The sequence below is a fragment of the Arachis ipaensis genome, chromosome B9, assembly GCF_059453495.1.
Source record: "Arachis ipaensis isolate K30076 ecotype BB chromosome B9, ASM5945349v1, whole genome shotgun sequence".
In the NCBI taxonomy this organism is placed as follows: domain Eukaryota; kingdom Viridiplantae; phylum Streptophyta; class Magnoliopsida; order Fabales; family Fabaceae; genus Arachis; species Arachis ipaensis.
Window position 1 is genome coordinate 145,547,942 of NC_142444.1, and position 26,853 is coordinate 145,574,794.

A 26,853-nucleotide genomic window follows, 5' to 3' on the forward strand; every position below is an offset into this window, starting at 1 on the left:
AAGTGGAGCTTAACTCTCACTATCACCCCATATTAAAAATACAAAGCGCCAAAATGCAACTGCGAAAAAAAAAAAAAAAGAAATATCAGCAGCACTTTTATCGATAAGACATAAAGAGTGAGAGATAGCTGCTTCCGTTACTCACTAGTTTGTTGGGAGATGGCGGCTTCAGCTGCTTCTACGGTGGCAGCGGCGGCCACAATGGCGGCACTCACTCTTCACCGTTTCTCCAAATCAAATTCTTCCTTCCGCACACTCCCTCGCCTCACTTGCTCCCTGTCTTCTTCTTCCTCACCTCCTTTAAAATTCAACATCTCCTTCGCTCCTCCAAAGCCCAAGCCCAAGCCCAATCCAGGCCCAGAGACCGATCCCGAGGACGATGACACGGGCCCCGACCAATTCCTGGTGCCGTGGATCGTTCGAGGCGAGGATGGGAACCTCAAGCTTCAGACGCAGCCTCCGGCGCGTCTGTTGAACGCGATTGCAACCGCCGAAACTGGAAGTAAGAAGAAGACTAAGAAGAGCGAGAAGGAAGTTAAGGCTACGACGACGTCGCCGCCACAGCGGTCGAAGGCGGCCCGGAGATTCTACAATGAGAATTTTAGGGACCCTGGGACGCGCCTCAGCAAGGTTCTTGCTGCTTCTGGAGGTAATAATCTGGAAACGCCGTGTTTTCGAGGTTCCGGTACTAGTTAGTTAGTCAGTTAGCAAGTTGTTACGCGATAATTTATGCAATTAAGTTTTTGGTTCTATGCTTATATATGAAATGGAATTATCCAAACACTTTATGATTTCGTAGTTGCATCGAGAAGAAGTTGTGAGGAACTTATATTTGAAGGCAAGGTTACTGTCAATGGTTCTGTATGCAGTACTCCTCAGGTAAGTTTCTTGGTTTATTTTTTCTTGATAAATTAGGTAAGAATATAATTTTTTATGTACATTTTATCATGTAATGGTTTCGTTCGTCACGTGAAGAATTTTATCGACATTGCAGACTAGAGTTGATCCTGCAAAAGATGTTATCTACGTGAATGGGAGCCGTCTTCCTAAGAGGCTGCCTCACAAGGTGTATCTTGCCTTGAACAAGCCAAAAGGGTATTTGTTCTTTATGTTTCTCTTGGATTTATATTTAGTTTCTTCCGGTTGTGCCTCCTTATGCAACGATGCGACTGCATTTCAACAGGTACATATGCTCATCTGGGGAGAATGAGTCCAAGTCTGTTGTAAGTCTATGTGATGATTTTCTGAAGACCTGGGTATGTGCCACTCTGAGCTTCATTGATCATTTATATTTAGTACAAGTCTTGTCAGGGTGGCATTGTGATTGGCAATGGAGTTGGTTTACTTGTTTGATCTTTTACTCATACTTTGTTTTAATTCTGGTATGTTTATGGGGTTCCCATTTGGGCTTCTCATATGTGAATATCTTTGTAATTGTAAGCGCTCAATGAGCCTAGAAACACTTCCTAACACTAGACGGGGATGCGCTTTTCTCAACCTAAATTTCTTTGGACCAATAAAGTGGTGCAATCATGATTAGACAATTAGTTCTGAATTTTTACCGTATCAGCTATTCCAAAGAATTCTAGACCATCTTTGAGCTGTTGTAGTTTTTTCGTTTCATATTTCATGCTGTATCTCCTTTTTGAAGTTTATGGAAGGTCTTTTTTCCATTTCTAACGAAGTCTTCATTAACAACCATGAATATATTTATTTACAGGGTAAAAACCATCCAGGAGTACCCACACCAAGGTTATTTACTGTAGGGCGCCTTGATGTTGCTACAACTGGGTTGATTATTGTGACTAATGATGGCAAGTGATTCCCGTGAAAGTAATTTTGTTTCTTGTAAAAGTGGTTCTTGTAATAAATCAAATACAAACATGAACAGTTTCTTCCAAGGCCTTATCCAGTGTTGTTGTTTGCAGGAGATTTTGCCCAAAAACTTTCACATCCATCATCTAATTTAACAAAAGAGTGAGTTGAACGCATTTACTGGTCTTTTACTCTTTTCCTGTGGCACAAATATTCTGCTTCTATTAATGCATGGTCTCTGGGAAGAAGAAAATCTTCATTCCTATCAATTCTCCCACTTATGAATTAATTTGTTACATCAGATACATTGCAACAGTTGAGGGTTCGGTTTATAAGAGGCATTTAATTGCCATAAGTGAAGGAACAACCATTGATGACGTCCATTGTGTACCTGATAGTGTGGAACTACTTCCACGTTTGCCTGACGTGCAACGATCTCGTCTTCGCATTGTGGTAAATATTATCTAATTTGGCCTGCTATAGCTGTTCTAGTACCCAGTAGTGCTTTTGAATTGAGATTCTCTAAAGGATGGCATGGTATATCTCGTGAGTCGTGAAATAAAATATTTCAGTACATATGGTTGAAATGTTGCCTTTAATTATGTATTATGTAATGTTAATGTCATAGGCTGTATGTAGTATGCTATAAAAGCCTGAATACGTAGACTCCTTTATATAAAAATAAGTATGTCTTTTCTTGAGTTAGTCATCTGTTTCAATGTTTCAATACTTAGATGATATTGTATACAAGTTTGACTGATTTTTCTTAGAACTATGAGCAGAGTAGGGGTGAGCACGGGTAGCGGGTACCCGATTACCCACCCGAACCCGAACCAAACCAATCAAATTGGTCTGAACCGACGGGTAATCGGGTCCAACCCGAACCAAACCAATGACATTTGCTGATGATTGGTTCGGGTATCGGTTTTGGGGGCGCGGAACCCGAACCAACCCGTATACCCGATCATATATATATATATATGACTTTTTATGTGTTTTCTAACTCATAACCATAATCCTATCTCACTAATGTTTAGATTTTAATGTGTTTTGGTTTTAGCTTCTTTCAAAAATTATTCACTAGACTTTTGTATTTAACTTCTAATATTTCTATTGCACTTTTATATTTTCATTAGACAAGATTATTTACTATTAATATGTTTGGATTTTGATGAGTTTAGTTTTTAATGTATTTGGTATTTAATATGTTTGCATTATTTCTGTTGATGTTACATGTTTATTGTATTTCTTGAATTTTTAAGATAAAAATTTGCCAATTTGGCCTTTTTTATGAATTTCAAAGTCATCGGGTACCCACTACCCGAACCGAACCAATCCGCTCTTAATCGGTTTGGTTTGGTTCGGATACAAGCACAAAAAAACGCAAATCCGAACCAAACCAAACCAATTACTTTTTGATCGGTTCGGTTCTAATTTTACCTTGAACCCGAACCAAATCGACCCGTGCTCATCCCTAGAGCAGAGTGACACTTGCCTGAATTGCTACAGTATATTAGTGACAAATTCTTTTTCCTCCTCTTGGGTTTTTTTATTTCTGGATGTTCAATATTATTCTGTGTTCAGCAGTATTGTCTAAGAATATACATAGTTTTTACTAGCTTGCCATGATGTCAAATTTTTCATGTGATATAGCAGTACTGTTTTGGATTTAAGTGATAACTGGAGTTGGCATCCTTCTTGTCTCAAAATGCCCTCATTTTAGTATGTTGCATTATTTACTCTATATACTTGTGATTTGTCAGATAATGTAAAAACACATTTTTATTTGCTTCCTTGCTTCAATTCTGATTCTTGTAGGTTCACGATGGAAGGAAACATGAAGTTCGTGAACTTGTAAAGTGTGCTGGACTTGAGGTATGTGCTGCCATTAACATCCCTTTAAACCCTAAAACCTTATTATTTGGGTTATTGGCTTGTGCTCTGAACTTGTCTGTAGGTTCCAGTTTGTGGTATTTTACTATGGTTTCATAAATACCACGGTTTCATAACATGATATCTTTGCATGTCGTGCTGATGTTGGTCGCTACCAAATCCAATATTCGTCAACTATGAACTATTGATGACCTATTCCTACGTTGGTTTTCTGATTTACATTTCATATTTCAGATTTATTCATTAAAGCGAGTACGCATTGGTGGTTTCAAACTTCCATCAGATCTTGGGTAATTGTCATGCATCTACTTTCCCTTTATTAAGTCCCTTCATGTTTCATTTGGTAGTTGTCGTGGTATTCAAATACAATTAAATCTTCGATTGAATTCTCTTGTAGTTAAATGAATTTATGGTTTAATCTGTTGTATTTTCCAGTATAGGGAAGTATGTTGAGCTAAATCCAGAAAATCTGAAGGCATTGGGGTGGAAGAGTTAAAAAAGGTTGCTCTCGAACTGTTGGGTTTAAAATATTCGCCATCAGTGAGACTAAACTGCTCGGAAGCTATTATCGAAGAATTTGCCAATGCGATGGTTTTTGTTTGGTTGGGGCTGTCCGCCTGATAGCTGGTGCATTTCACATTTCGTGGGAGTTTTGAAATTAGCAGAGCAGAGTGCTTTTCTTGAGATTGACATCAAACAAAACTGATGTTGCAATCAATCATATCTGGAAGACTTGGGAAAAAGATTAGATTACTCCATAGCAGTTGTACGAGTCTTTCTTATGACTGAAGTTTGGGGGGATTGCTGGTATATTTGATTTAAAGACCTTGTTCCTGACTGGACAGTAAATGGAACTAGTTTAACTATTTAGGGTCTGTTCAAATGAGAGGGTTTGTTTTGATAACTTGGATGCTAAGTTATAAATGTATGCATGAAAGAAAAAGAGACGTTTGTTTAATTATTCTGTCATAGACTTATAGTGTCAAGCACCAGTCGAGTGTCGAATTTCTATCGATGCATTTCAGCAATTTAGATTAAATCTTTAGGCAAAAAAAAAAGGCAACATCAGGTAGTTAAAAATTAATTTCTTATAAGATTTAGTGGAAGTTCAAGTGTTCAACATCCGGGTCCTATAATAATAGCAAGAATAATCAGCTATAATGTAGTATATTTTTATTTTATTTTATTTCCCGGACAACAGTTATAAATTATAATCGTCTTCTGCCTCTCGACAAAATTTCAGTTTAACTAAAATAGGCAACACAATTATAGAAGGAATACAGGATCTTTGGCATGAAAAATAATATACACTCGATTTTCAGGTTCTTGATATTGGCCTGAAATGAAATGAATTCCCAACTCAACCGAAAAGGAAAACAGCACCCAAAAATTGACACATCACATGATCAATTAATTACATACAAATCAGAGGGAAAATGGAACCGCTATCATCGAGGGCAGAACCGTAACTATATTTAAACTAGGGGCCCACCCAGTTCTAACTTCACCAAAAACTGGACATCTACAACGGGGTTGTTCCATCACCATTGTTTTCAGAAACAACATTCAGAAATCTGTGCTGCTAGCTGCCCACCGTACGAAAACAAACTATGGAATATCAACAAATGAATGAACACACTACCACACTAAAGTGATAACAATTCAGATATTCGATCTCGACCGTCAGGAGGAATCTCCCTTCCAGGGACCTGAACCTTAAGAAGTTTGGCATACCTGCAGAAATTTAATGTTAATAGAAATTCAATGATTCGAAGAAAATGGGGATAATAAGCAGTTTTTCAATCAACTTACTGAGAAGCACTAAACAAGTGTACATGTTCCGTAATGAATGAAAGCAAGGCCTGTGTCAGAAATAGGAATAGCAAGATAAGATGACCTGCTAAAAATTAAAATCAATATGAAGCCATCGGTTCAGTTTGCTTGCCTCAAATGGCATGTTTAATAGTTCATAGTAGGTGCGGACTCGATCCAACCTCTGTTGGACTGCTTCACTATCTATGGATGGAATTGCCGCTAGCGCCTGCAAAATGACCATTATTGTCACTATGGCAGTCAAATTTCAGCGTGGGAGTTTTGTTCTTTTTAAATCCCCATGTATTTCCAATTTCATCTTTGTACCACTAATTCTGATTGATTTTATGTGTCAGTACAGCTCCAACAGACGACTTTTAATTTTTATTTTTTCCAATGTCTCTCAGAAACTTTAAGGCGAATAGTAAGAAAAAACATTAATTACCTGTTCCAATGCAATGGAATTTCGACATATCTGCTGAACTCCAAAAAGATTAATAGAATCCATATCCCCCAAAGCCTATAAATAATAAGTTTACCCTATCATTAGCAGTGAAATGAAAAAAAAAATAACACAAATGTTTAAACTGAAGATACATCCTCAAACATTAAAAAAAAAAAAAGTGGAGTGTTCCTCTACAATAAAGGTGAAAAATGTAGGAAACTATATATGCATACCTGAATAAATTTATGTGCTGCAACAAAACAAATTCCTCCAAATATGTAACTCCGTTTTGCATTTGAAACAAAAGGAGCTATTTCTTCATCTCTCTCAGTAATCTGGAGGTCCCACAAAAAAGTAAAGATAAACAGTTTGCCTAGCATAAACACATGCTACATCTTTGAATCATTAAACAGGAATACCAAGCCTCATAAAAGTTCACCATTACGTTTCAGTTACTCTCTTTTTAGGTTTCGAGGTTTGAGATTGATTATAACATTTTAGAATTTTGGATTAGCTGGTTTAGTAAGTTAGTGTTACAAGTTATTATGATATTTAGTTACTCCTGCAATGTTTTTTCTTGATCCAATCCAGATAAAACTAAGAATATTCACGAAGACAACCACATTATGCAAAGATAAAAGGAGCACCAGTGAAGTGAGCGCAATGATGAAGTCATCTGGCTCTTCAGCATCTTGGTCATCCAAGTAAGTTTTAGATCCCATATCCTGCCCAAAATTGTGATACTCAGAATAAATGGAGCAATTAACTATCAAAGTGTTATTCCTTCCACAGATATAGACAAACAATAATGCTGGTGACAAACCTGTATGTGAAATACTGTTGTTAATTGCATCTCTACACGTAAAACCTTTAGACAATCAACAGCCAATTTCCTATAATCTTGAGCAAATGATGCAAGAGTCCTTGGAGGCGCACTGTCTGAACGAGCATGATGATAGTTTCCTTCAACATGATTTGAGCTTTGAGTTGCCTGTCCAAGCCTGCAAATTGCACAAAATTTATGCACCACAAAAATACTGCCCTATGAATGAAAAGAAGGATATAATTTCTTTCATTTAGGAATCAATAAGTCGAGCCCTATAACATATTGCTTATATGGCTAAGATAATCTTATATAAACACATGGGCATTCCTCCACCTTTGTGGTGGGTTTGAAAGTGTACTTAGGTCTGCAAACTTGAGGTGTTCTAGTTAGGTCCACAATCTTGAGATGGTATCAGGTATCATCATTGATATTGGGTCACCCACACATTTGACCACACCTACAAAGTTCACACACCAGATATCCAATGCCAGGTGTTCGGGGAATGTGTGTTAAGTCCCACTATCACTTAATGATATGACTAGGATAGGCTTTCTAACCACTTAGGCATCTTTTTGGACAAAGTTCACATGGACCATGCAGAAACCGAACCAACCCAGAGTTGCACACAGGCCAGTATCACAGATCACAGACTCTTAGCAAGCAGATTTGTGCAAGTATTGCAGACCGAGTTACACACAACAGAAAATCTGGACTCTAGAGCTGCTAGCAAAAAAGCAAAGGTTTTTTACTGCTAGTTGGGCAACTGTATACCGATTTCCTGCTTTACCCAGAATGATGGTCTGGGTATAATAGGCTGCATCATGGATTCTAAAAAGATTGCAATTTTACTCAGAGCTCCACTACAATATCCGGAAAACAAAGTTGTTTCCACGTGGAATCATTGCAAGTGCCCAAACTAATATAATTATGTAATTGTTCGATCTAAATGACAATCTTAATAGTCTTGCATATATTCTTGGTTTATATGCAGTATATGCAGCAGTTAAAATTTAAAAAAACTCACCTTTCAATTGAGTCTGCAACATACTCCAACGAGTCACTAAGAGATGCTAACAAAATAAGCTTGTTTCCATCATGAATTAGGTTTTCCTGAAGCAAAACTACAACAAGGTAACTGGCAATGCATAATAACGAGAACAACTTTTAGCAAAAATGTAAAACATGAAAATCCGTTCCAAGTCGGTAAAATAAATACCAAAAATCAAGAAGGAAAAAAAATTATATCAATAAGAAAAGTAACTTATTAGCATAAACGAAGTCACAAACCTGCTTAATGGGACACAAACGCAGCAGTTGTTCACTTAGTTCTAATTCAGCCTCAATTGTTTCAGCGTCAGAGGAATTACTTTGCATGTTAGATTGATCAAGTACATTCGGTAAATATGCACTTGAGGGGTCTAGCCTCATCAATTTTTCAATATCATGCCTCCCAATAAGCATATAACTCTGCTTCTCAAGAACAGCCTGAAATACAATTTGACTTAAGTATTAGAAAATAGTACATCAGAATGCCACTATGGAAAAACTAACATTTATAGATTTGTTAAGGAGCTCTCTTCTAACTCTGTAAGTGGTAAGGAGCATGCACATATAAAGCTCCACAACTAACAATCTCAAGACCAACTCAAATTCAAGAGTTGAAACCATTAGTGTAACTGTGTAAGCACTAAATGGTTTTAATCTCCCATGACATCCACTCACAAAAACATCCCTTCCGATCATTAAAGGGTATATTTGTACTGATAGTAAATGAATTATAGTGAGCAAACTTGTGACCACTGACCAATAGGCCATAACTGTCTTTTGATTCTCAGTACTGTTCAGCCAATAGGTCATAACTGTCTTTTGATCCCCTAAAACTTATGCTTTGTTCCCGTTTCTGTATAAATTCTACTTGAATGATGTATTTCCTAAGTGGTATATTTCTCTTTCACTTTGCTGAAAGTTTGTCCCAAAGGAGGGATAAAAGTACCTCCATGTATGAAGCCCGGCATCTTTCATAAGTCCTCTCCAGAAAAGTTTCCACATACTTCACAAGATCACTAGCAAATTTGGGCATTGCTTGTGCCCAGCCAAGCACCTGCAGCAAATTAGATCCAGTAAATTAAAAGGGAGCATATCTGCATTCTCAAACTACAGATGAAATTAAATATCAAGGATAGTCATCAAATAATGTTCAAGCTAGCCAACTGGGATTAGCCTAAATGGGGTAGATGATTAGGATAGAGTTCCCCCTTCCCTTGTACCCTGGGTTTAAAACCCCCTTTCTTTGTACTCTAAAAAATAAAATAATAATGTTCAAGCTCCAAATCCCATTTGTCCTATCTTGTCATACTCATAACATCATCTGATGTTATTTGACAGGAAAAAAGTAGAAATTAAAACCTTTCTTACCATATTAAGAATATTTAGTCAAAACTTACCTCCTTTGTTAAGTGATCTATAGCCAATAGTCCTTGTAATACAGGTCGACCCTTCTCAATTGATGGTGTATAAGCAGCCAAATGTGCCCTTGGACGAAAAGCAGCTGGACCTAAAAATATAAACCTTAGATCAAATACTAAAACAAGCTTATAATAAGGGCCTCTTAGGACTATAACTAATCCATGAACCAATCAACATTCATATTCCATCTTTAATATAGAAAGCATGTCAAAAGTGTACAGTGCACCACAGGCCTCAACAAGATACGCTATCATAACATGCTTTAGGCAACTTCTTCAGCTTCTTTTAAATTTTATATTGTAAGTTTTGCTATTCAAACATCAAATACACAGCAAGTATGTGGCAGACATTTGCAACTTGAAGGATAAGAGAACTTTTTTGGGTAAAATAACATTTTTTCCCCTGATAAAAGAAGAGTATCATTAAGACGTAGAGAAGAATCAAATAAGATGACAGGATGCTAAGAGATCCTCCCTGCAAAAAAACAAAGAAAAAGAAAAAGAAAACACTGTTGATGAAGTGTAACTGTTCAACGGGAGAACAGAACCACCTAAACTTAACCCTCCTAAGAAGGGAGTTTGAACGCTAGATTACCAACCACTCTAATATAGTTGCATGCTTCTTTTGTTTTTGAATCTTTTAGACTGAGCTAAACATAAAGTATACTCTTACTAACAATCAAGTCCTGAGAACCTGATACCCAGAACATTAGTTGGTAACTTTGAAATTGTTCAAGTCTGTCCTTTAGTTAGTAAATCCCAACTTGATTAAACTATATCACAGAATTTCCACGGCTACCAAATAACCTTTTTAATGTATAATTGACATATGACAATTCAGATGTTTCAACATAAAAGTCATGATACACACAAATAAAAAAAAATCCACTGGGCCAGCAGGGGTTCTAAAATAAGAGCTTTAGAAAGAAACAGGCAGAATGGTTTAAAAGACTTGCTTGAAATGGCCTGCTGTACTCCTTTTCGGTAGTCTACAAACATGGTGGGTAAAAAGTGGTCCTTCACGAAGTTCTCCACAAAAGCTAGTAACCCATCATTCCTGAAATTCACAAAGATGACAGCATCACAGACTAATTCATTATGAAAGCAACAACTTTTGAGCTTGGAAATACATTTTGGAATTTGCTAGGAACCAGTAGCCAATAAGACAGTAGAAATAACCAGAATTCAAATCTAAATGGATATTTAGTATAGAAATGCAATTGTAAACCCCATACCCACCCCCAACCCACAAAACCCCCGAAACAATTCTCTTAAACCTTTCAAAAGGGGCAATTCAACAACCTGGGCCTTTTGCTACCTTTTCTTCCAAAATACCTTCAGGGAGGTAAATTGCATTTTCCCCTATTTAATATGCTCTAATGCCTCTGAAGATTTCTATTGGATCACAAAATTTAAGCAAAGGAAAGGAAGAGAGAGATGCTAATGATGCGTTGAACATGTAACTAGCAGATGCAATTCAATACCCTAACGAAATACCTCTGTTTATGCTGAGGCCTATACTTTCTCTGCTTTAACAAATAACAATTCAAAAGTTCTACAAAATCATTAAGAGAAGATTTGTGACTTTTTTAAAAGTAATGTTTCATGATGAGTTTACAACAATAGAGAGGATATTTCAAGAGACCTCTCAACTCTCTCAAGACTCACAATTACTCAAATGACTATACCCCCTTGCATCTACTAAACATGTAACAGATCAATTACAACTAACTACTCTTAGCTAACTCTTTCAAATGGTAACTAACTCATATAGTAGTGGGACCTAATAGTCTTATCAACCACATTGTTGGTTCCTGTTCTTCATAGACACAAGGCTTAATTGTTGATTGTAACTCTGTATGCACGGATCTGGTCGCGAGCAAGAATAGACAGTTGCAACCAACTAGAAATCATATTATTGCTATTTTATATCAAACCGTAATAGAGAGATTGTCACTTAATTATGTTCACTATACATAATGGTAAAATGAACAATATAATGGATATATAGTTTGAAAAATTAATATACCAAACTGGCTCTGTGACAATGATGCACGCGGCCACAGCCAGAGAGAGACAGGAAAGCAGACAGAGATGTATAGTGGGAATGACTGTTATATGATGAGAGGCAGTTACACCAGAGAAATTTGGGAGATGAGATAGCTTGCTGAGCAAGCTAGAGTTACAATATTCAAACTACTCCAAGGAAGTTACTGTTGGTTTTAACAGCTGGCAAAGATCAAGCACTCTATTGTGTTCCCATTGAACTAGGCATATACTCTTTATAGTTCAGAAAACCAGCCTTGTCTGGCTAGTTTAACAGAAAAGCTGAAAACCAGACCACACAATAGATTGTCTAACATAACGTTTTTGCCTTGTATCCACTCTCTTTAACACTTAAAAATCTTTTTTACAAATGATTTCACTCAAAATTTATGTTGAGAAAGGGCCAATTATTCTGCTCTCAGAAAAAAAAAAAATTAAGCAGAGCATTATGTGCTCAACATTTGAGCACCAACTATCCACTCAAAACCTAACAATGTTCCACAATACTGATTTAGAACAAAGTAAAATGAATAAGCACATTGCCATTCATTACGGCATGTAAAAAGAAATAATAATCACACTTAATTTGAAGGGAAAAAGAAGAAGGGGGGGGGGGGGAGGGGGGGAGAGATAAGAAAGAGGCATAGACAGTGGTTTCTGAGACAAATATATGACAAGAAACAGTGAGATGGTTCTGAGCTCACCCAAGTTGGGAATACTTTGTTGGCAACATAGAAGCAACTTTATCTGTGAACTGCATAAAGAATCAGGTCAGGAAAGCCATAAAGCCAGTTTACATGGGGCAGGAGAAAGATGGGGCAGGAGAAAGTGTGGTAATCCAGTACACAACACCTGATGCACAGGTCGGTATATGGCAGCTGCCAAATATATGCCTTCTTCAGGCAAAACTGCTGCAGAACCATAACCCTCTTGCAGCACATTGGGACCCTTCCTACTCCATCCCTGGCGAATAAGATCAGCTCCTGAATATTAATGTAACCAAACATAAATATTGGAAAGGAGAAAGCATAAACAAGCAAATGATAAAGAGGGAAAAAAATAACAACACTGGTATAAACTATCTTCAGAAGAAAGACAATGACTCATCATTAGAGCACAAACTGCAAGTGGAGTAAAAAATAAATGATATTACAAAATCTTCTATAAATGGTATATAAATAAAAAGTTATCACAGATGTGGTTCTGGTTTCAAGCATACTAATAAGAGAGTTTCTTAATTAACTGACAAAGGAACAATCTGGATTTGTTGAAAAGGCGAAAGAGGGAAAATGTTCCTATTATAAGCACTTGTCATTTCATATACTGTGCTTAATGCATAGACAGATTACAGTGGAACCAAGGTGTTAAGATCCAACATAGATTGATCTGAAGTGTTCAAAAGATGTTAATAGTGGGACCAAGGAGTTATCCAAATCCGTAGTCTCTGAGAAGTTTGCGAGGATAGAGTCTGTGCAAGTATCAGTTTAGCAAAGCTAAAAATATTGGACATGCATAAATGACTAATCCAACTAAACATATTCTTTTGAGAAGCCATTGCTACACTTCAGTATGCAATCCAAATCTCATAACATATCTTACTAGCAATGTAAACCTACGGCAGCAAAATTCCTTAACTTGTTATTACAAAGTATACTTTACTCCTCTAATAGAATTCAGCATACCCTGGTTAGGAACAGATATTGTAGCATCTGTAAAGCGAAAAGCAAAAGTAAGACCATCTTCTGATTTATCCCTGCAATCATTAAGAGATAGTAATCATTAACAGCACAACTTTAGCATCAGAATGCAAATATTATTGCAGCAGATTACATTCACTCTCTCTAATGCTAAAGGCGCACATGTGATGCCCAAGACTTCCCACATTTGGGAAGGATCAAATTCCTTCTTCTCTCAAATCGTTTCTTTGTCAACAGAAGCTAAATGTAGATTGATTTATAAGATAGAAAGCACACAAAAGATAACTTATTATTTGGGCCGCGAGACACAAATTGATTCAAATTGCATCATATAGCATTCTGTGCTTGCCAATGTAATAACCACCCACAAAATATAACCAGGGCGAGACAGCCCAATGATGGATTGTTTTTCACCAGAAGGCTCTACTTATCTATCTAATATCATTCTTAAAAGAAACAACAATTACACTATTAACTACTATTTACCAACAAGCATAGCTTATTTGAGTAAAAAACCATATAATCCTAAATTAGAACATTAACAGTGGATCCAAATGGAATAATTCTTATGTCAGCTTCTTAATGGATTTTTATTCTTAGCTTTTGGAATTTGATGAAGCAAAAGGACCCCTACACAATATTTAAATTATTAACAGCTTCAAATAGAGGAGATATTAACACATAAAAAAAGATTGAGCAGTTATTATCGATTAAAATAGCAATAGAAATTAAGGCACTTGCCTCTTGTCTTTTGAGGGGGCTTTACTTGCAAGTCTAGCTGTTTGTACAGCAGCATCAGCAGAAGCAGCTTCAGGAGTGGCCCGCAGAATTTCACATATAAGTTGTTGGCATTCACTCTGTAAAAAAAGTGAAGAACTATAGTCGAAGGCAACAATAAAAAGGACTACATCCAACATGCACATTCAAGAATAATTTAGGATACTTTATGTTCATAAGACAGGTTAGTTCCATACAGTTTCCTTGAATTGGAGCATAAATTAAGGTGTTTGACAGCATGTTATATCACTCTCACTACGGTCAACAGCAAAACCATCCTTAATGAGGGAAAAGCAAAAGAGTGTGAGAGGAAGAGAAAGTGGGGGGAAAATGTTACACCAAATCCCCACAAGCATGTAACATTTCTTAGTGGTATCTTGACAACGACAAACATGTATGTTGATCCACATATCTATGATAACTTAGCAAGTACAGAGAAATTAGAAGTGTACTAAATTCTATTAGCAGCAACATATCTGTAAACATTTCCTCATTTTTTTTAAATCAAATATCTAGCAGTTAAATGCCCATGCATATAGACTACCTGTAACACAGTCAGGGAGAAACCTATACTGTAACCTCCAGTGACCTGAGATGCTTCAGACTCAGGGTTCCAATTTACATCAACTGACATTGATTTTGGAGTGTTGATTTCAACATGATGACTGGCTTTAGCTTCCAAAAGCTCCCCAACAATAACATGGTTCTCTGAAGAGTCACATATGAGAATACAAATTTGCTTTCGAACACAACCTAGAAAAGAGAATGCGTGAAATACTTGTGTCTCACCAAATATTCGAACAACAGCATCCAAAATTGAATCAAGAAGCTCCTTTGCAGCAACCTGAGCTTTCCCGCCAGGAACCATAAGAGGTGATACAGGGCTCACAGCCAAGAGAGTCCCATTGACAAATATTCCATTCTTTCGCTTCTTTTTTGGCATCTGATAGCTTTCTAGTTGACCTTTTATAAAGTGTAGGCCTCCTGTGCCAACTCGGGAGTCTTGACTAGATGCAGATGAATTCAAAAGCTCTGCATGAGCTTTTATCTTGGACATAATAACTTCATGAATTGTTGGTCGCAATCTTTGGCTGACATGATAAAATAGGTCAAGGTTATACACCATATTACCCAGCAATAATAATAATAACAACAACAACAACAATACAGATCCAGCTAAAGGGTCCTAAGGGAAGTGGTTAAGAGTGTGAAGAAGAAAGAATTGGTTTTTCCAATGCGTTAAATGTATAAAAAAACTTAAAACATTAACATTTAATTTGCATTTGTATCAAAATTTTTCCATCTGCAGTATCCTTAACAAGTGAAAGGCACTAGTTTGCGAGACCCTAATAATGATACAATGAAGTAAGACACTCGCATTTTCTACCCTTACCCCCCCCCCCCCCCAAAAAAAATAAAAAAATAAAAAAATCCACAAAATATTATAGTAGTAGAAAAGAAGGGGAAAATATTAAAATTCACATCCTGATTCGTTTCAGTGGCATGTTATGACAATAACATTCAAATTTTTCAATAGTCGCTAATTAACTGGTCGAAGAAGCTTTCCTTGAAGGAGGATTAACTTTAGGATGCATAAAGTTTTACAAGATTTCTCTGTTTTTATTGCTGCTTTAAAAATGCCTAGAATGCTAGGTTTCACCTTAAGTAACAGACTACCAGCTGTTAAGTAACATGATATCTGAAGTGTGATTATTCATATGTTCTCAACATGCCTTAGGCCATGTGCCTTACACAATCTAGATGTCTGCCTAATTCTATCCCATTACAACATCTTTCCTGAAAAGCTATAAAGGTGCGTAAATTTGTTCCAGCCCAAATGCCCTTTAGTTAATGTTTAATTGTTTCTTTCTTACTCTCAATACCTTGTTACATATCCTTCAATAAGAATTGTTCTTGTTTCTTTTAGATAAATAAAAAACTTACTGAGACAAATAGAATCAATTAACAAAAAGAAAACATATTAACAAGAACAAACCCAGAGGGATAAAAAAAGGTGTCGCATATAGTTGCTACAAAGATTTTCCCTCCTGCTTTCTCATAAGCCCAACAAAACTTGCCAAGAGGAAGTGATCTAAGGATGGCCGTCACCCACCAAAGATATCAGAGTTATTCCACAAAAAGCAATAAGAATAAAATGTTATGTAGATAACAAACCATATCACAGCACCAGCTGCTGCAACTTTGCCAAGCATACAAAGGCACTCAACCAGGGTTTGAAGATACTTGACATGAAGTGGAGCATCACTCTTTCTGATTGTTTCCTATGCACAAGAAAGTCAAAAGTTTAGCTCCAAAGATTACAGATCACCACTAAATCAAGAAGGATTATAGTCAATGAAAATAAGTGGTTCATACAAGAAATTCATCGGGGGTTGAATTGGAAAGCCATGTTGGCATTTCATGTAGAGCAATTGTAGCATCCTTTGGTACATCACTACCATTGGACTCCAAAGTGCCTTCCCCATCATGGCCATCAAAACTGAAATGCAAATTGTATATACAAGTAAAGCAAACATTCATGTGTATAAAACAAATGCAAAGACCACCATATAAGGACTCCAAAATCAAATGGTCTCCTCTCAAAAAGAACATAAAATTTGTTTTTAAAAAATTAATTAAAAAAAAAAAAGAAAGAAAGAAGAATCAGGAATACATCAGCCAAGCCAGAATCAGCATCACAAAAGATTATAACCCTAACACAAGAAAACAAAAAGGAAAAAAAGATGATTATGATGATGAAGAAGAAGAAAGTAGACAGAATATCATGCATGCAAATATGAAAATAAAGTTGTCAATCATTACATTGGAGGAATCTTATAAAGAAAGAAAGAAAAAGTTTATTGAGATTTTAAAAGATGAAGCATGCAAAAACTAGGACAAGTAATCATCTCTAAAAGCATGGTAATAAACAAGAGTAAAATCTATCATTGAAGTAGACCCTTCCAAACTTTTAACATATTCAGTAAAACAATACCTCTAAACAGACCATGTGCTTTGAAACAAAAGGGCAAACCCCTAAAGATGTCACAAAAAAGGTTTAACAAAATAGAGTTTGGACCGAAGACTAGTTCCCACCACAATATAGCAATTACTTAATTAATGTTATTGTAGCCATCAGTGAAAACAATACATTATAACTCAGCAACATTCTAGTACATCAAAATCAATGAAGTCAAAGCAGGAACGAGCTGAAAAGTAATGTAACTGTCTTGTAAAAATTGCTAAGAACTAAACTTCTACATAACAATTTTTAGCAAGCACATCAAACTAACACATTCATATCATATACTGAAGAAACCAGTTTCCTTAGTTATTCACAAGAGAACTCGAAAACCTTTTCAATTCTTGACTAACATAAGACAAAGCAATTTCCCAGAACTAATTAGTCTACCTACTGCAAAGGCAATCAGGTCCTAATCATCAAGAATGAAATGAACAATAAGGAACTGTATGAAGTGTCGACAAGAATTCATTAACATAGTTTATACAGTACAGAACAAGAAGGAAGATAGAGATAGTGATCCATTTGGCCAGTATTACCCCCCATCCACAGATCCGGGCTTATACGATCCATCAACCTGGAGAGCAGTCTGAGTGTCACCTTTCAGTAACCTTGTTCTTCGAGATAGCGGTTGTGAATTATGTGCAGTGAGTGCAACGGCTGTGGTGGTTGGTACTTCATCGTCATTTTCTAGCATAGTTGAGCCAGCAGCACTGCAGAAAGAGCAGTTCAAACATAACTTCATAAGTTGAATAAATCACGCAACTTAAAACATAAGAATGAGGACAGATTACATGTGTTGTAAATTCCATAAATAACCTCCATGAAATCCAAATGTTTCCAAACAAATATACATGGAAACAGTTGAAAAAATAGTAGTAAAAGGGAAAACAAAGCATTGGAAGTATATATGCACAAAATAGAACAACTAAAAAAGCATTTCAGAAGTATAAACCCCAATAACTTAGCATGATGTTCAAAGTTACAGATCATAATGGGGAAAAAAAAAGAAATTATACCTATATTCGCCCTTGTTGTATAGATGTGCATGCAAATCCTCCAAGATCTTATAAAAGAGGGCTCCACGTAACTTTGTTAATTCTGAGCGGACATCTTGAAGTGCACCAACCTGGGCCACATGTGTGTCAAATAATAAAATAATTATGACCAAAAAAATGAAGAAACTATAAATAATGATTGAGAAACTGCAAAGATATGAGCCATGAGGGCCATGAGAAAATAAAAAAGGGAAGGCAACAGGAAGGTTGACCTTTTTTTTTCAGATGTCCAGTTTTGGTTCTTATACCATTCTAGTTTTCTACTCAAGCCAAAGTTAACATAAATCTTAAACAGCAGCTGCCAAGCTTTGTTATGCTAGATGGGGTAAGCTACATGGATTTAGTTACACACTCTTGATAAGACATTATGCATAGGTTTGATGATATGCTTGAAAATAATGAACTTCAATAGAGCTATACCTATTAAGCATTTGAAGTTAGAAGTAAAATATTTAAAATTAAATAATTAAAAAAAATCAACCAGCAATAATCTCAATGAAATGTAGAATAATGATATAACCAACTAAATGATTGGCATTTTCAGAGGCATCCCTTTGCCTTTCCATATAATAGAGGATAGAATAACAATAATAGCTCTCTATGACGCACAGGACTTTCTCATATTCTTAGTCTTCTTGAGGCAATATTAACATCTAACAAGCAGACAGATGCAACAGCTTTGTTGTATTTGTTTAGCCACATCTGTTCTTTGTTTCTTTATAGATTTTCTGATATGATGGATATCATATCACCTGCTTTTAGTATGTTTGCCCTTTTATCTGTACAAATCACTTTCTCCTTTTAACTAAAATACCAAGTGAAGTGCAAAACCAAGGTGGGGAACTAATAATGAAAAATAGCAGGTTCCTACTCAAAATAAGATGAAAATAGGATAAAATGTGAGTGAGTTGAAATCTTACAGTTTGGAGACCTTCTCTCTCAAGCATCAGCATAGACTGCACTTGCAATTGAACTGCAGCATAAAATTGCTTCTCAGCAATGAGCTCCTCTATACGTGCTGGAACCTGCACCTTAGATCTTCAGACTCAAAATCCTCCATGAAAGATAGAGAAGTTTAAACAGATAACAGAAAAGGAAGCAATTAAAACAAAAAGTTTAACAGAAATCAGGAAGCATGCACAAATGTATACATGCAAGCAGAAAATGCAACCTTGAGATGCATTTCCTCTAGAACCTGAGAAAGACATTATATGAACTGGATTTAGGGGGTCAGTCATCCTAAAATTGGGGGTCCCTTCTTGTCGTAAATATTCAGTTGTAGCATACCATATCTCATTGGATTGGCGGGTGAGTAGAATCCATAAAAAATACTTGTAAAAAAAAGTGATCCATTGAGTCATACTAAGTATGTTTGAATTCTATTGATTATAAACTATCTTTATAACAATATAAGAAAAAAAAATCCCAACATAAATTCTTGGTGCTTCAATACTGGAGAATTCTAGTCTAGAAGCTCCTTGATGCAGCAATAGACCATGGTTGATCAAATATCTATAGTAGTGTGTTGGTATCATTATGCTAAGAATGAAAATCCATAATAGCATTGATTCACAAGAAGATAATTGTTAGCATTAGCCTAATTTCATCGCCATTCCAATAACAGGGAGCTTTCACGAGTTATAATGTCTCTATATAAGTCTCGTTCTATAGCTTCAATGAATTTTGAGGTCATTATGTGCTTCACAGCTAAAACTACTACAAAAGTTCTACACATGTACAGATGTAGCACACTGGATATGAAACTGCAAATGCAATTTTGCATACTGTTTATTCTAGCCCAAACTGTTAAGTGGCAAAAAGTGACTCCGAGTCATAGCAAATATAATTAGACTATTAGAGGAATCTAGCGTAAGTTCTGACACGATACTGTCTTTTAATCAGCAACGAACAAAGCAATGCAATTGAATCAAGAAATAAAAAACAGTAAACACTTGGGAAATAAAGGATTGACCTTAGCAATGCCTTCAATTTGATCCAATAAGGAGATTATGTGTCGCAACGTAACTGAGCGATACCATAATTGATGCAATTGTTTATTGCGCGCACTAAGGTGCTTCTTTGCCTCTGCCAAATCTACCTTTAAGACAGAGATACTCTCAGTGGAATCACTGAAAAGCTTCAAGATCTGAAGATAAACAAGATATTTGTTAAATGGAAAATCATAATGAAAGGCCAATCCTAATTCAGCTACTCTATGTAAACAAGAGGGAAGTGGCAAACTCTTAAGAATTCTTCAAAGTAACAACTGCCAAAACTACAATAGAAAGTTTATAGCACAATAAATTGAACAACAATAACAACAACGAAAACAATAATAACCATCAACCATTTTCCCATTAAGTGGGATGCAAAGTAAATGGGAAATTTAAGGAACTATAATCTGAAGGTGGACCTCCATTAACACCCACAATCAAACTCCCTGAAGTTTCAGTTGTGAAGTACTGGCAGTTTGAACCAATTGTTCCCGGGTCAACATAACAATTTTAAAAAGAACCCATGAGAATGAAATATTAAGAAACCTGGGAATAGTTTTGGATAGCTTTGTTGAAGCCACTATGATAGGTTTGTACTACTTCATCCACAACCTCCTCAACAACATCACTTTGCTCCTTCAACAATTGTGCAGCAGCATCACGATCTTTTGACGTCAAAATGTGAACAACATGAGGTAGTGAATCAAAACGAGCAACAGTCCAACTCTCATCTATTTTAGCGAGTTCACGTCTCAAATACTGCATTTCAGTAGAGCAGAAAGACTCAAATTATCACAAATTAGAGAGATTAACACACGACAAAGAGCAATAGAAAACTAGATATATCAATGAAGGTTTTGGAGCAAACAATCTACAGTTCAAATTATAAGCTAGAAGTAAAAGATAATTTTGGTATAAAATAGCAATGAATCCCTCATGTGATGCATACAACTTTGGTTAATATAACATGCATAGTGGTAAAAGAAGGCCATTTAATAAAAGTAATCCTATCTGTTGAGCAAAGCTAAGTTGGTTTGAAAAGACCATGAAGAGGTGAGGACTTTGAGAGCCAATCTGAAGCATTAAACGGGAAAAGTGTCAACATCTGGTGGTTTTTCTGCTGCTTTATTTTAAAGCAGCAGAGACTTATGATATTATTATACAGGCATATCCTAAACTTGCATCATATATAGCATTTAGTGTCAAAACCAGTACATCTTAGAGTAGATGTTTAGAACCTCTTAACTACAAGTACAAACTTTCAAGGTTCGTGATTTTTATAGAGGGGTTTCCTCTCAGAGATGCAGACAGATTGCAAAGCCTGGCCTGTTGATGTATTTTTTTTTTTTTGTCTATCTTAACCTTCCATAAATTGAGGATTTCTGGTCCTCCATGCCTTTTGTAATATCCTTCTGTCCTTGTTTAAGAAAAAGGAAAAAGAAAAAGAAATCAATTTTAAGTTATAATGAGAACAGTTTGCAGTTACAACAGCCTTTTGGCACCAAATGGGGTCAAATATGGGCCTACTTCAGACTAATGTACTCTGTTGGAACCAAGGATGAAATAGACTGAGGATATAATTATAACATTGGACAGAAGTTGTTCTCCCACCCTTGTAAGGCATGAGCCTTATTCTGGAACATAAACCTAGGTTACTGCACCAAAGTGCTCAAAGTTTCCCCATTTCTATTCCAGTAATCTACAAGCACTAGCAGTGAGGCCAAAAGTCCTTAGAATATAAATCAATTGCAGAGAATCCCTCTGAAAAGCAGTGATTAATCATTTTGAATACAAATCTAGAAAGTAACAAAGGAAAGCTTACAGCTTTGTCTTCAGGCAAAGGCAAGTCATCAAAAAGTCCCATATTGTGCTTTCAATGTATCCACACACCATAGAAGAGATAAGATTACCTTGTACTAACAAACCCACAGTTCTAACTGCAATGGATGAATACAAGTAATGAACACTCAAACTAATTGGATGTGATAAACATGAATAATGTGAATAATCCAATTTCACCTAAAATAATGAAAAGAATCTGCTTCAATGGGTGCACTAGGCTTCAGGAAATGAAACTTAGTGCAAACCACAAAATTTGGAACCAAAAAAAGAAGGGGGGAAAAGTAAAAAGGAAAATAAGGAAGAAGATCAAATGAAGATATAATAGCTATCATAAACTACTTCTGCAAAAGGCTTTTCTGAAGCAAAGCACATGGTTTTAAAATCCAACAAGAGATAGTGTTTCAACGTAAATAAAACCGATATTCTACTCACTCATAATAAAATGAAGCTGAAAAAAGATTTGTAAAGAAGTAACCAATTATATTGTTTCTGTAATAAGTTAGACCAACAATAAGTTCAGTTTTACCAAAAAAAATCATTTCGGAATATTATCCCCTAATCAACCTCAAAACTCCCAAAAATAATTAAATACTAGTTCAGAACATAGAACAGCGAAGTCTAAGCAGCAAAGCAAACCAAACTTCTTGCTTACGTACACTTATTCCTAATGATTTCCAGATGACAATACCTCCAAATCCAGCTCAAGTAGCTACTAAAACGAGAGTTATTATTTGAACTTCAAATAACCTGACATCAGCAAAACAAAACAATAAGAAAAGAAATATATAAATAAATAAAACAGCAGATGATTTTGAATTCAACAACAGAAAAATACGGTTCTAAGTTTGGCACTGAACCTTTCCCCTATGTCCCCCCTATGTCAGGAAATACCACAATCATCAACCACCAAACCTTTCCCCACTAGGAGGAGGCCCTGGAGCAAGCTCCGTGGATTGTTTGACACAAAGCATAAGCACAATTTTCTTGGTCATTCGGCAAAAGAGAAACTACACTTATTTCCAATGTAATATCCAAAAAATTCTAACAATTAAGTAGTGATCAGAAACAACCACGAGAAGGGATCAACAATCTATGACTGAATTTAATTTTTGTAAATCTTAAAGCACCTAACAATCAAAGCATAATTAAATATCATTTCTACCGCTGTTTATTACTATACGGTAACTAAACACACACACACACACCCCAAAATCTCCATGTTACTACCGCTAAATAGAACCAGATCCTTGATTTCCTCTCACAGGCGAAGTTCACTAGAACTCTTCAGCAATTTCACTCATACAGAAGCAAAAAAATCTATAAAACTCCATCGAATTCCTCTCTCCACACATATCCTTCCACTTCCTCCCTGTTACAGTTCCTTCATCACTTAGCTAAGCAACAAAAAGGAGTTTATGAGAATTCAAAAAGCTGAATACTCCGTCGAGAACTTACAGTAAACGAAATTCGAAATACGCATTCTGTAATCAGAGATCTCGGGGAACTACAAAGGATTCAAATCGAGATTCATTGTGTGCGCACTAAATTCAGCAGAGAGAGAGAGAGGCGGGGGAGAACCTGGAGGGAAATGGCGGCGAATCGACGGAGGAAGGAAGAGGAAGCGCGTGAAATGGACGAAGGGGGAAGAGAAAGTGATGAAGAAGTCACCGAGCGTTCGGAAAGATGGATTTGACTGGTAATAACAAAAGAGAAAAGGCGAACACGCGCGCGCGTTAGAGCGTAGTCGTTGTTGTTTTAGTGAGGAGGACGGGAAAGAGAGAATGATCCTGAAAGATGTGAAACGCGTGACGTGATGCTTCTACCTGTTTTTATCTAAAGTTTATTAACACATTTTTATTTGAATTGAATTTTGCTTACACTTAATGTAGTGTTTATTTGGACGCCGATAAATTAATTAAAAAAAATTATTTTTTTTAGTGTATTTAAAAAAATTTTAATAGTAAAAATAAAAATATTAAAAAAATAAAAAAAACATATTTTTTTTAAAAATTATAATTTATATTTTTTTAAAAAGATTTTTTTTAAATATTTTTATATAATAAATAAAAAAATATTTTTATCTTATTTTATTCAAATATAATTGACAGATAAAAAGATCTTTTATATGAGATATCTAAGTATAAAATTACTTTTATTTTTATAAAAAGATTTTTTTTAAAAATATTATTTAAAAAAGATCTTTTTCGAGAATGACGCCCAAATAAGCTCATAATCTTGTTTTATAAAAGGGTCAATCTATGGTACAGATTCAAATTGATACATATTTACAGATTTTCTGACTGAATGAATGTGAGATTAACATGTCGTTCTTTTGTTGCAGGGCTTGTCTCCTGCTTAGCGTTAGGGGTGGCTGAGCCGTTAGCCAAGGGTGCTTGTACCATGGTTCTGAAAACTGAACCAGACCGGCTGGTTCAATCGGAAAAATCGAGAACCAGTCACCTAGTCGGTCCGGGTAAGGTCAGAAACCGCCTGACAAAAAACCAGTGAGAAAACCGGTCGAACCGGCGGTTAACCGGTGAACTGGGAGAACCATCTGGTTTTTTAGCGGTTTTTTGGTTTGGATAAACTTCAAAACGGCGTCGTTTTGAAGGTAAAAAAAAAAAAGGAAAAAGAGAAGCTAAACGCACGAAGCCACGAACCCTAATCTCAGTCTCAACTCTCAACTCTCACACTCTCACAAGTCACAAGAGACACCATAGCCACCACGGGCAGACCCACCGTCGCATAGCCACCCACGATGGAGCAGCCCCTCTTCGCCGTCGTGTTGCCACCACCATCGCCACCGCATTCCACCGCCATCGCCATCGCATCCCACATCCCACAGCCCCTCTTCGCCGTCCCACAGCACTCCAGCCACCGCAGCCACTGCGCCCCGCAGCCCCCAGAGCCCCGCAACCACGCTTCATTGTCATCGAAGAACTCGTCTCCTCTGGGTAGAGGCGTCGCATTCGGAAGCTCCGTTGCCATCGCAGGAGCTATGTCGCCGTTGTAGGAAGCTCTGTCGCCGTCCTAGTAAGCTGTGTCACCGTTGTAGGAAGCTTCCTCGCCGTCGTGTGGAAGCTCTATGGCCGTCGTCTCCTCTGTTCGAGCACGCTCTCTTTCTCTTCGCCGGTGTCACTCCCTTTCTTCCTCGCCGCCGGTAAGCACTGTGGCTTTGATTTTGATAATACTGTGCTCGCCGGTGTCGCCTCCTCCTCCTCGTCTCCTCTGTTTGCTGGTTTTACTGTTACTAATTGAGTTGCTGATTTAGGGTTTGTCATTCTGAGTTACTGATTTTGTTAATTTGTGCTTATTTTGTTAAATTTTCTGGAAAGAATTTGTTGTTGATCCTCAGATATTGTGTTATTGATTTTGTGAATTTGTTATTTTATTCTGAGTTGCCAATGTTTATGAAACTTGTGCTTATTTTGTTAAATTTACTGGAAAGAATTTGTTGTTGATCCTCAGATATTTGTGTTACTGATTTTGTGAATTTGTTATTTTATTCTGAGTTACCAATGTTTATGAAATTGGAGTTGATTATAATGATCCTCAGATTCTGAATTGCCCTTCTGTTGAATTTGGAGTCTGATTTCTGGACAGAACTTTTGTTGCTGTTGCATTTTTTTTGGTTGATTGTAACCATTGTGAGTTGCTGTTTTTGTTTTTTTTTTTTTAATTTTATTTTTGTTGATTATAATTATTCTGAGTTGTTTATTAGAATGATTTTGGAATAATTTGATATTTTTTGGATTAAGTCTGAGTGGTTGTTAATTATGATTTGTGATGAAGAGTTTCTTTATTTTGGTTTTACAAAGCATGAAACCCAGAACATTTCAGTTCTATTGGTAAAAAATTATAGGATGAATATATATGTTTAAAATTATATATAATTTTTTAATAATTTTTTTTAATATTTAATTAAACCGGTTGAACCCCGATCGAACCAGTGAACCATTGAACCAGTGACCTCACCAGTTTATTGACCGGTCCGGTTCTCGCAACCTTGGTTTGTACGCATAAACTGGTGCTAGACTTTTGTTACAGGGCTTGTTTCCTGCTTAGCGTTAGGGTGGCTGAACCGTTAGCCAATGGTGTTTGTACGCATAAACTGGTGGTGGACCTGTTGAGGTGGGCTTTGGGCACCAACAAAAATTGGGTATCCAAAGAAGGAGTTTTTTTTTTTACTCTGCGAATGGCAGGGAAAAAAAAGAAAAACGCTGCCGGGCTGCATCCATGGAGGGTGAAGTATTGAGGAAGATGTGATCCCCAAAAGATTCCTACCCGAACCACATCTCCAGCACACGCGGCCCAACCCCACCTGATAGTCCTCCCACAATGAAGACGCCGCACAAAGGTGCTTGTTCCCGTCGCTGCCGCCATTCAACCATCACAGGTTTTTTTCGCCGATTGATCTTCCCGTCTAGTTACAAGGCCTGATGCTGTTCAGCTAACCCGCATGGGTCTCTCCACCGGCAACACCTCCACAACAAGATCCTGCTAGGATGACAGAGTTCGCCTCCCGCTTAATCATTCCCTTCTTTGGCCATAGAACTCCTTCGATTGTCATCCATCCAAAACTTTCCCACACCCATTGCTTCTACTTCAACCATGTTGTCAACTCCAACCTCCGCATTCACTATAGGTTGTTGTTCTACCCCGCTCCCATCCCCGCTGCTGTTTGCTGTGACTGGCCAAAATTTTCATGTTTGGCTATCATAGTTCCACCTGTGACGAAGAACACCACGGCGACAGCATAATAGTGACTCCATAACTGCAATGTTTTTTTGTCACACCCATAAGCAACGTAGAAGACGTATAAGGCCATACAGATTAAAGAACTCCACCAACCATGACCAAAAACAAAAACAAACAAAAACGGCCCAACCCAAATCTGTAAATCCAATTGGCGATCTGTCAGATTGGCTCCTAATATTGAATAAAAAAATTGCCCCTTATTCACTGTTTCCATTAGCTGGCTCCCCCCTTCAACTCCTAACTCCCAAGGCAGACAAGCTTGCAGAGCTCTGCCAAGCCTGTTCCCTGCAACCAACATCTTGCCACTTGTCAACATATCCTTCGATCTGTATGCACAAATCTGTACCGTATAACTGGCCTTTATAAAAAGGGAAAATTGATATTTAGCGCATTTATAAATTAT

At 36.7% G+C, this 26,853-nt stretch overlaps 2 protein-coding genes across 9 annotated transcripts; one reads left to right on the plus strand and one right to left on the minus strand.

The window, feature by feature from the left end:
- Nucleotides 1-49: 49 nt before the first annotated feature.
- Nucleotides 50-4,666, plus strand: SVR1 (pseudouridine synthase family protein). 2 transcript variants are annotated; one of them, XM_016319174.3, is made up of 10 exons: nt 50-649; nt 800-879; nt 995-1,095; nt 1,184-1,256; nt 1,721-1,814; nt 1,929-1,977; nt 2,118-2,268; nt 3,634-3,690; nt 3,943-3,998; nt 4,144-4,666. In XM_016319174.3, exons 1-10 carry the CDS (start codon nt 160-162, stop codon nt 4,202-4,204), a joined length of 1,212 nt encoding a protein of 403 aa, XP_016174660.1. In that variant the 5' UTR covers nt 50-159; the 3' UTR covers nt 4,205-4,666. The 2 variants fall into 2 exon arrangements, 1 of the variants encoding a protein (XP_016174660.1); XR_015899133.1 differs by having other exon boundaries at nt 66-649; nt 2,118-2,598; nt 3,299-3,690.
- Nucleotides 4,667-4,979: 313 nt separating this feature from the next.
- SEC8 (subunit of exocyst complex 8) lies at nt 4,980-23,542 on the minus strand. 7 transcript variants are annotated; one of them, XM_021110520.2, is made up of 29 exons: nt 23,271-23,420; nt 23,148-23,196; nt 22,381-22,439; nt 21,673-21,787; nt 20,397-20,609; nt 19,829-20,002; nt 18,777-18,881; nt 17,818-17,927; nt 17,338-17,511; nt 16,153-16,276; nt 15,952-16,058; nt 14,566-14,867; nt 14,321-14,484; nt 13,741-13,856; nt 12,985-13,055; nt 12,155-12,285; nt 12,007-12,056; nt 10,213-10,313; nt 9,236-9,345; nt 8,785-8,892; nt 8,079-8,276; nt 7,816-7,901; nt 6,789-6,966; nt 6,613-6,690; nt 6,199-6,300; nt 5,966-6,040; nt 5,654-5,749; nt 5,521-5,570; nt 4,980-5,442 (listed from the first exon to the last, which is right to left on the minus strand). In XM_021110520.2, exons 4-29 carry the CDS (start codon nt 21,712-21,714, stop codon nt 5,355-5,357), a joined length of 3,153 nt encoding a protein of 1,050 aa, XP_020966179.1. In that variant the 5' UTR covers nt 21,715-21,787; nt 22,381-22,439; nt 23,148-23,196; nt 23,271-23,420; the 3' UTR covers nt 4,980-5,354. The 7 variants fall into 7 exon arrangements, with proteins under 7 accessions (XP_020966179.1, XP_020966176.1, XP_016174657.1 ...); XM_021110517.2 differs by adding an exon at nt 22,920-23,061 and having other exon boundaries at nt 22,349-22,439; nt 23,148-23,420; XM_016319171.3 differs by having other exon boundaries at nt 22,349-22,439; nt 23,271-23,360.
- Between the last annotated feature and the right edge of the window lie 3,311 nt (nt 23,543-26,853).

Bases quoted from the DNA above. Each gene is read 5' to 3' on its own strand.
- SVR1 (XM_016319174.3), top strand. From the start codon at position 160: ATGGCGGCTTCAGCTGCTTCTACGGTGGCAGCGGCGGCCACAATGGCG. The intron at 2,269-3,633 runs GTAAATATTATC...TGATTCTTGTAG, and splicing joins GATCTCGTCTTCGCATTGTG to GTTCACGATGGAAGGAAACA. The intron at 3,691-3,942 runs GTATGTGCTGCC...TTCATATTTCAG, and splicing joins TAAAGTGTGCTGGACTTGAG to ATTTATTCATTAAAGCGAGT.
- SEC8 (XM_016319170.3), bottom strand. From the start codon at position 21,714: ATGGGACTTTTTGATGACTTGCCTTTGCCTGAAGACAAAGCT. The intron at 17,928-18,776 runs GTAAGATTTCAA...CATGTGGCCCAG, and splicing joins AGAGAGAAGGTCTCCAAACT to GTTGGTGCACTTCAAGATGT. The intron at 12,057-12,154 runs GTGTTGTGTACT...TTCTTTATGCAG, and splicing joins TATACCGACCTGTGCATCAG to TTCACAGATAAAGTTGCTTC.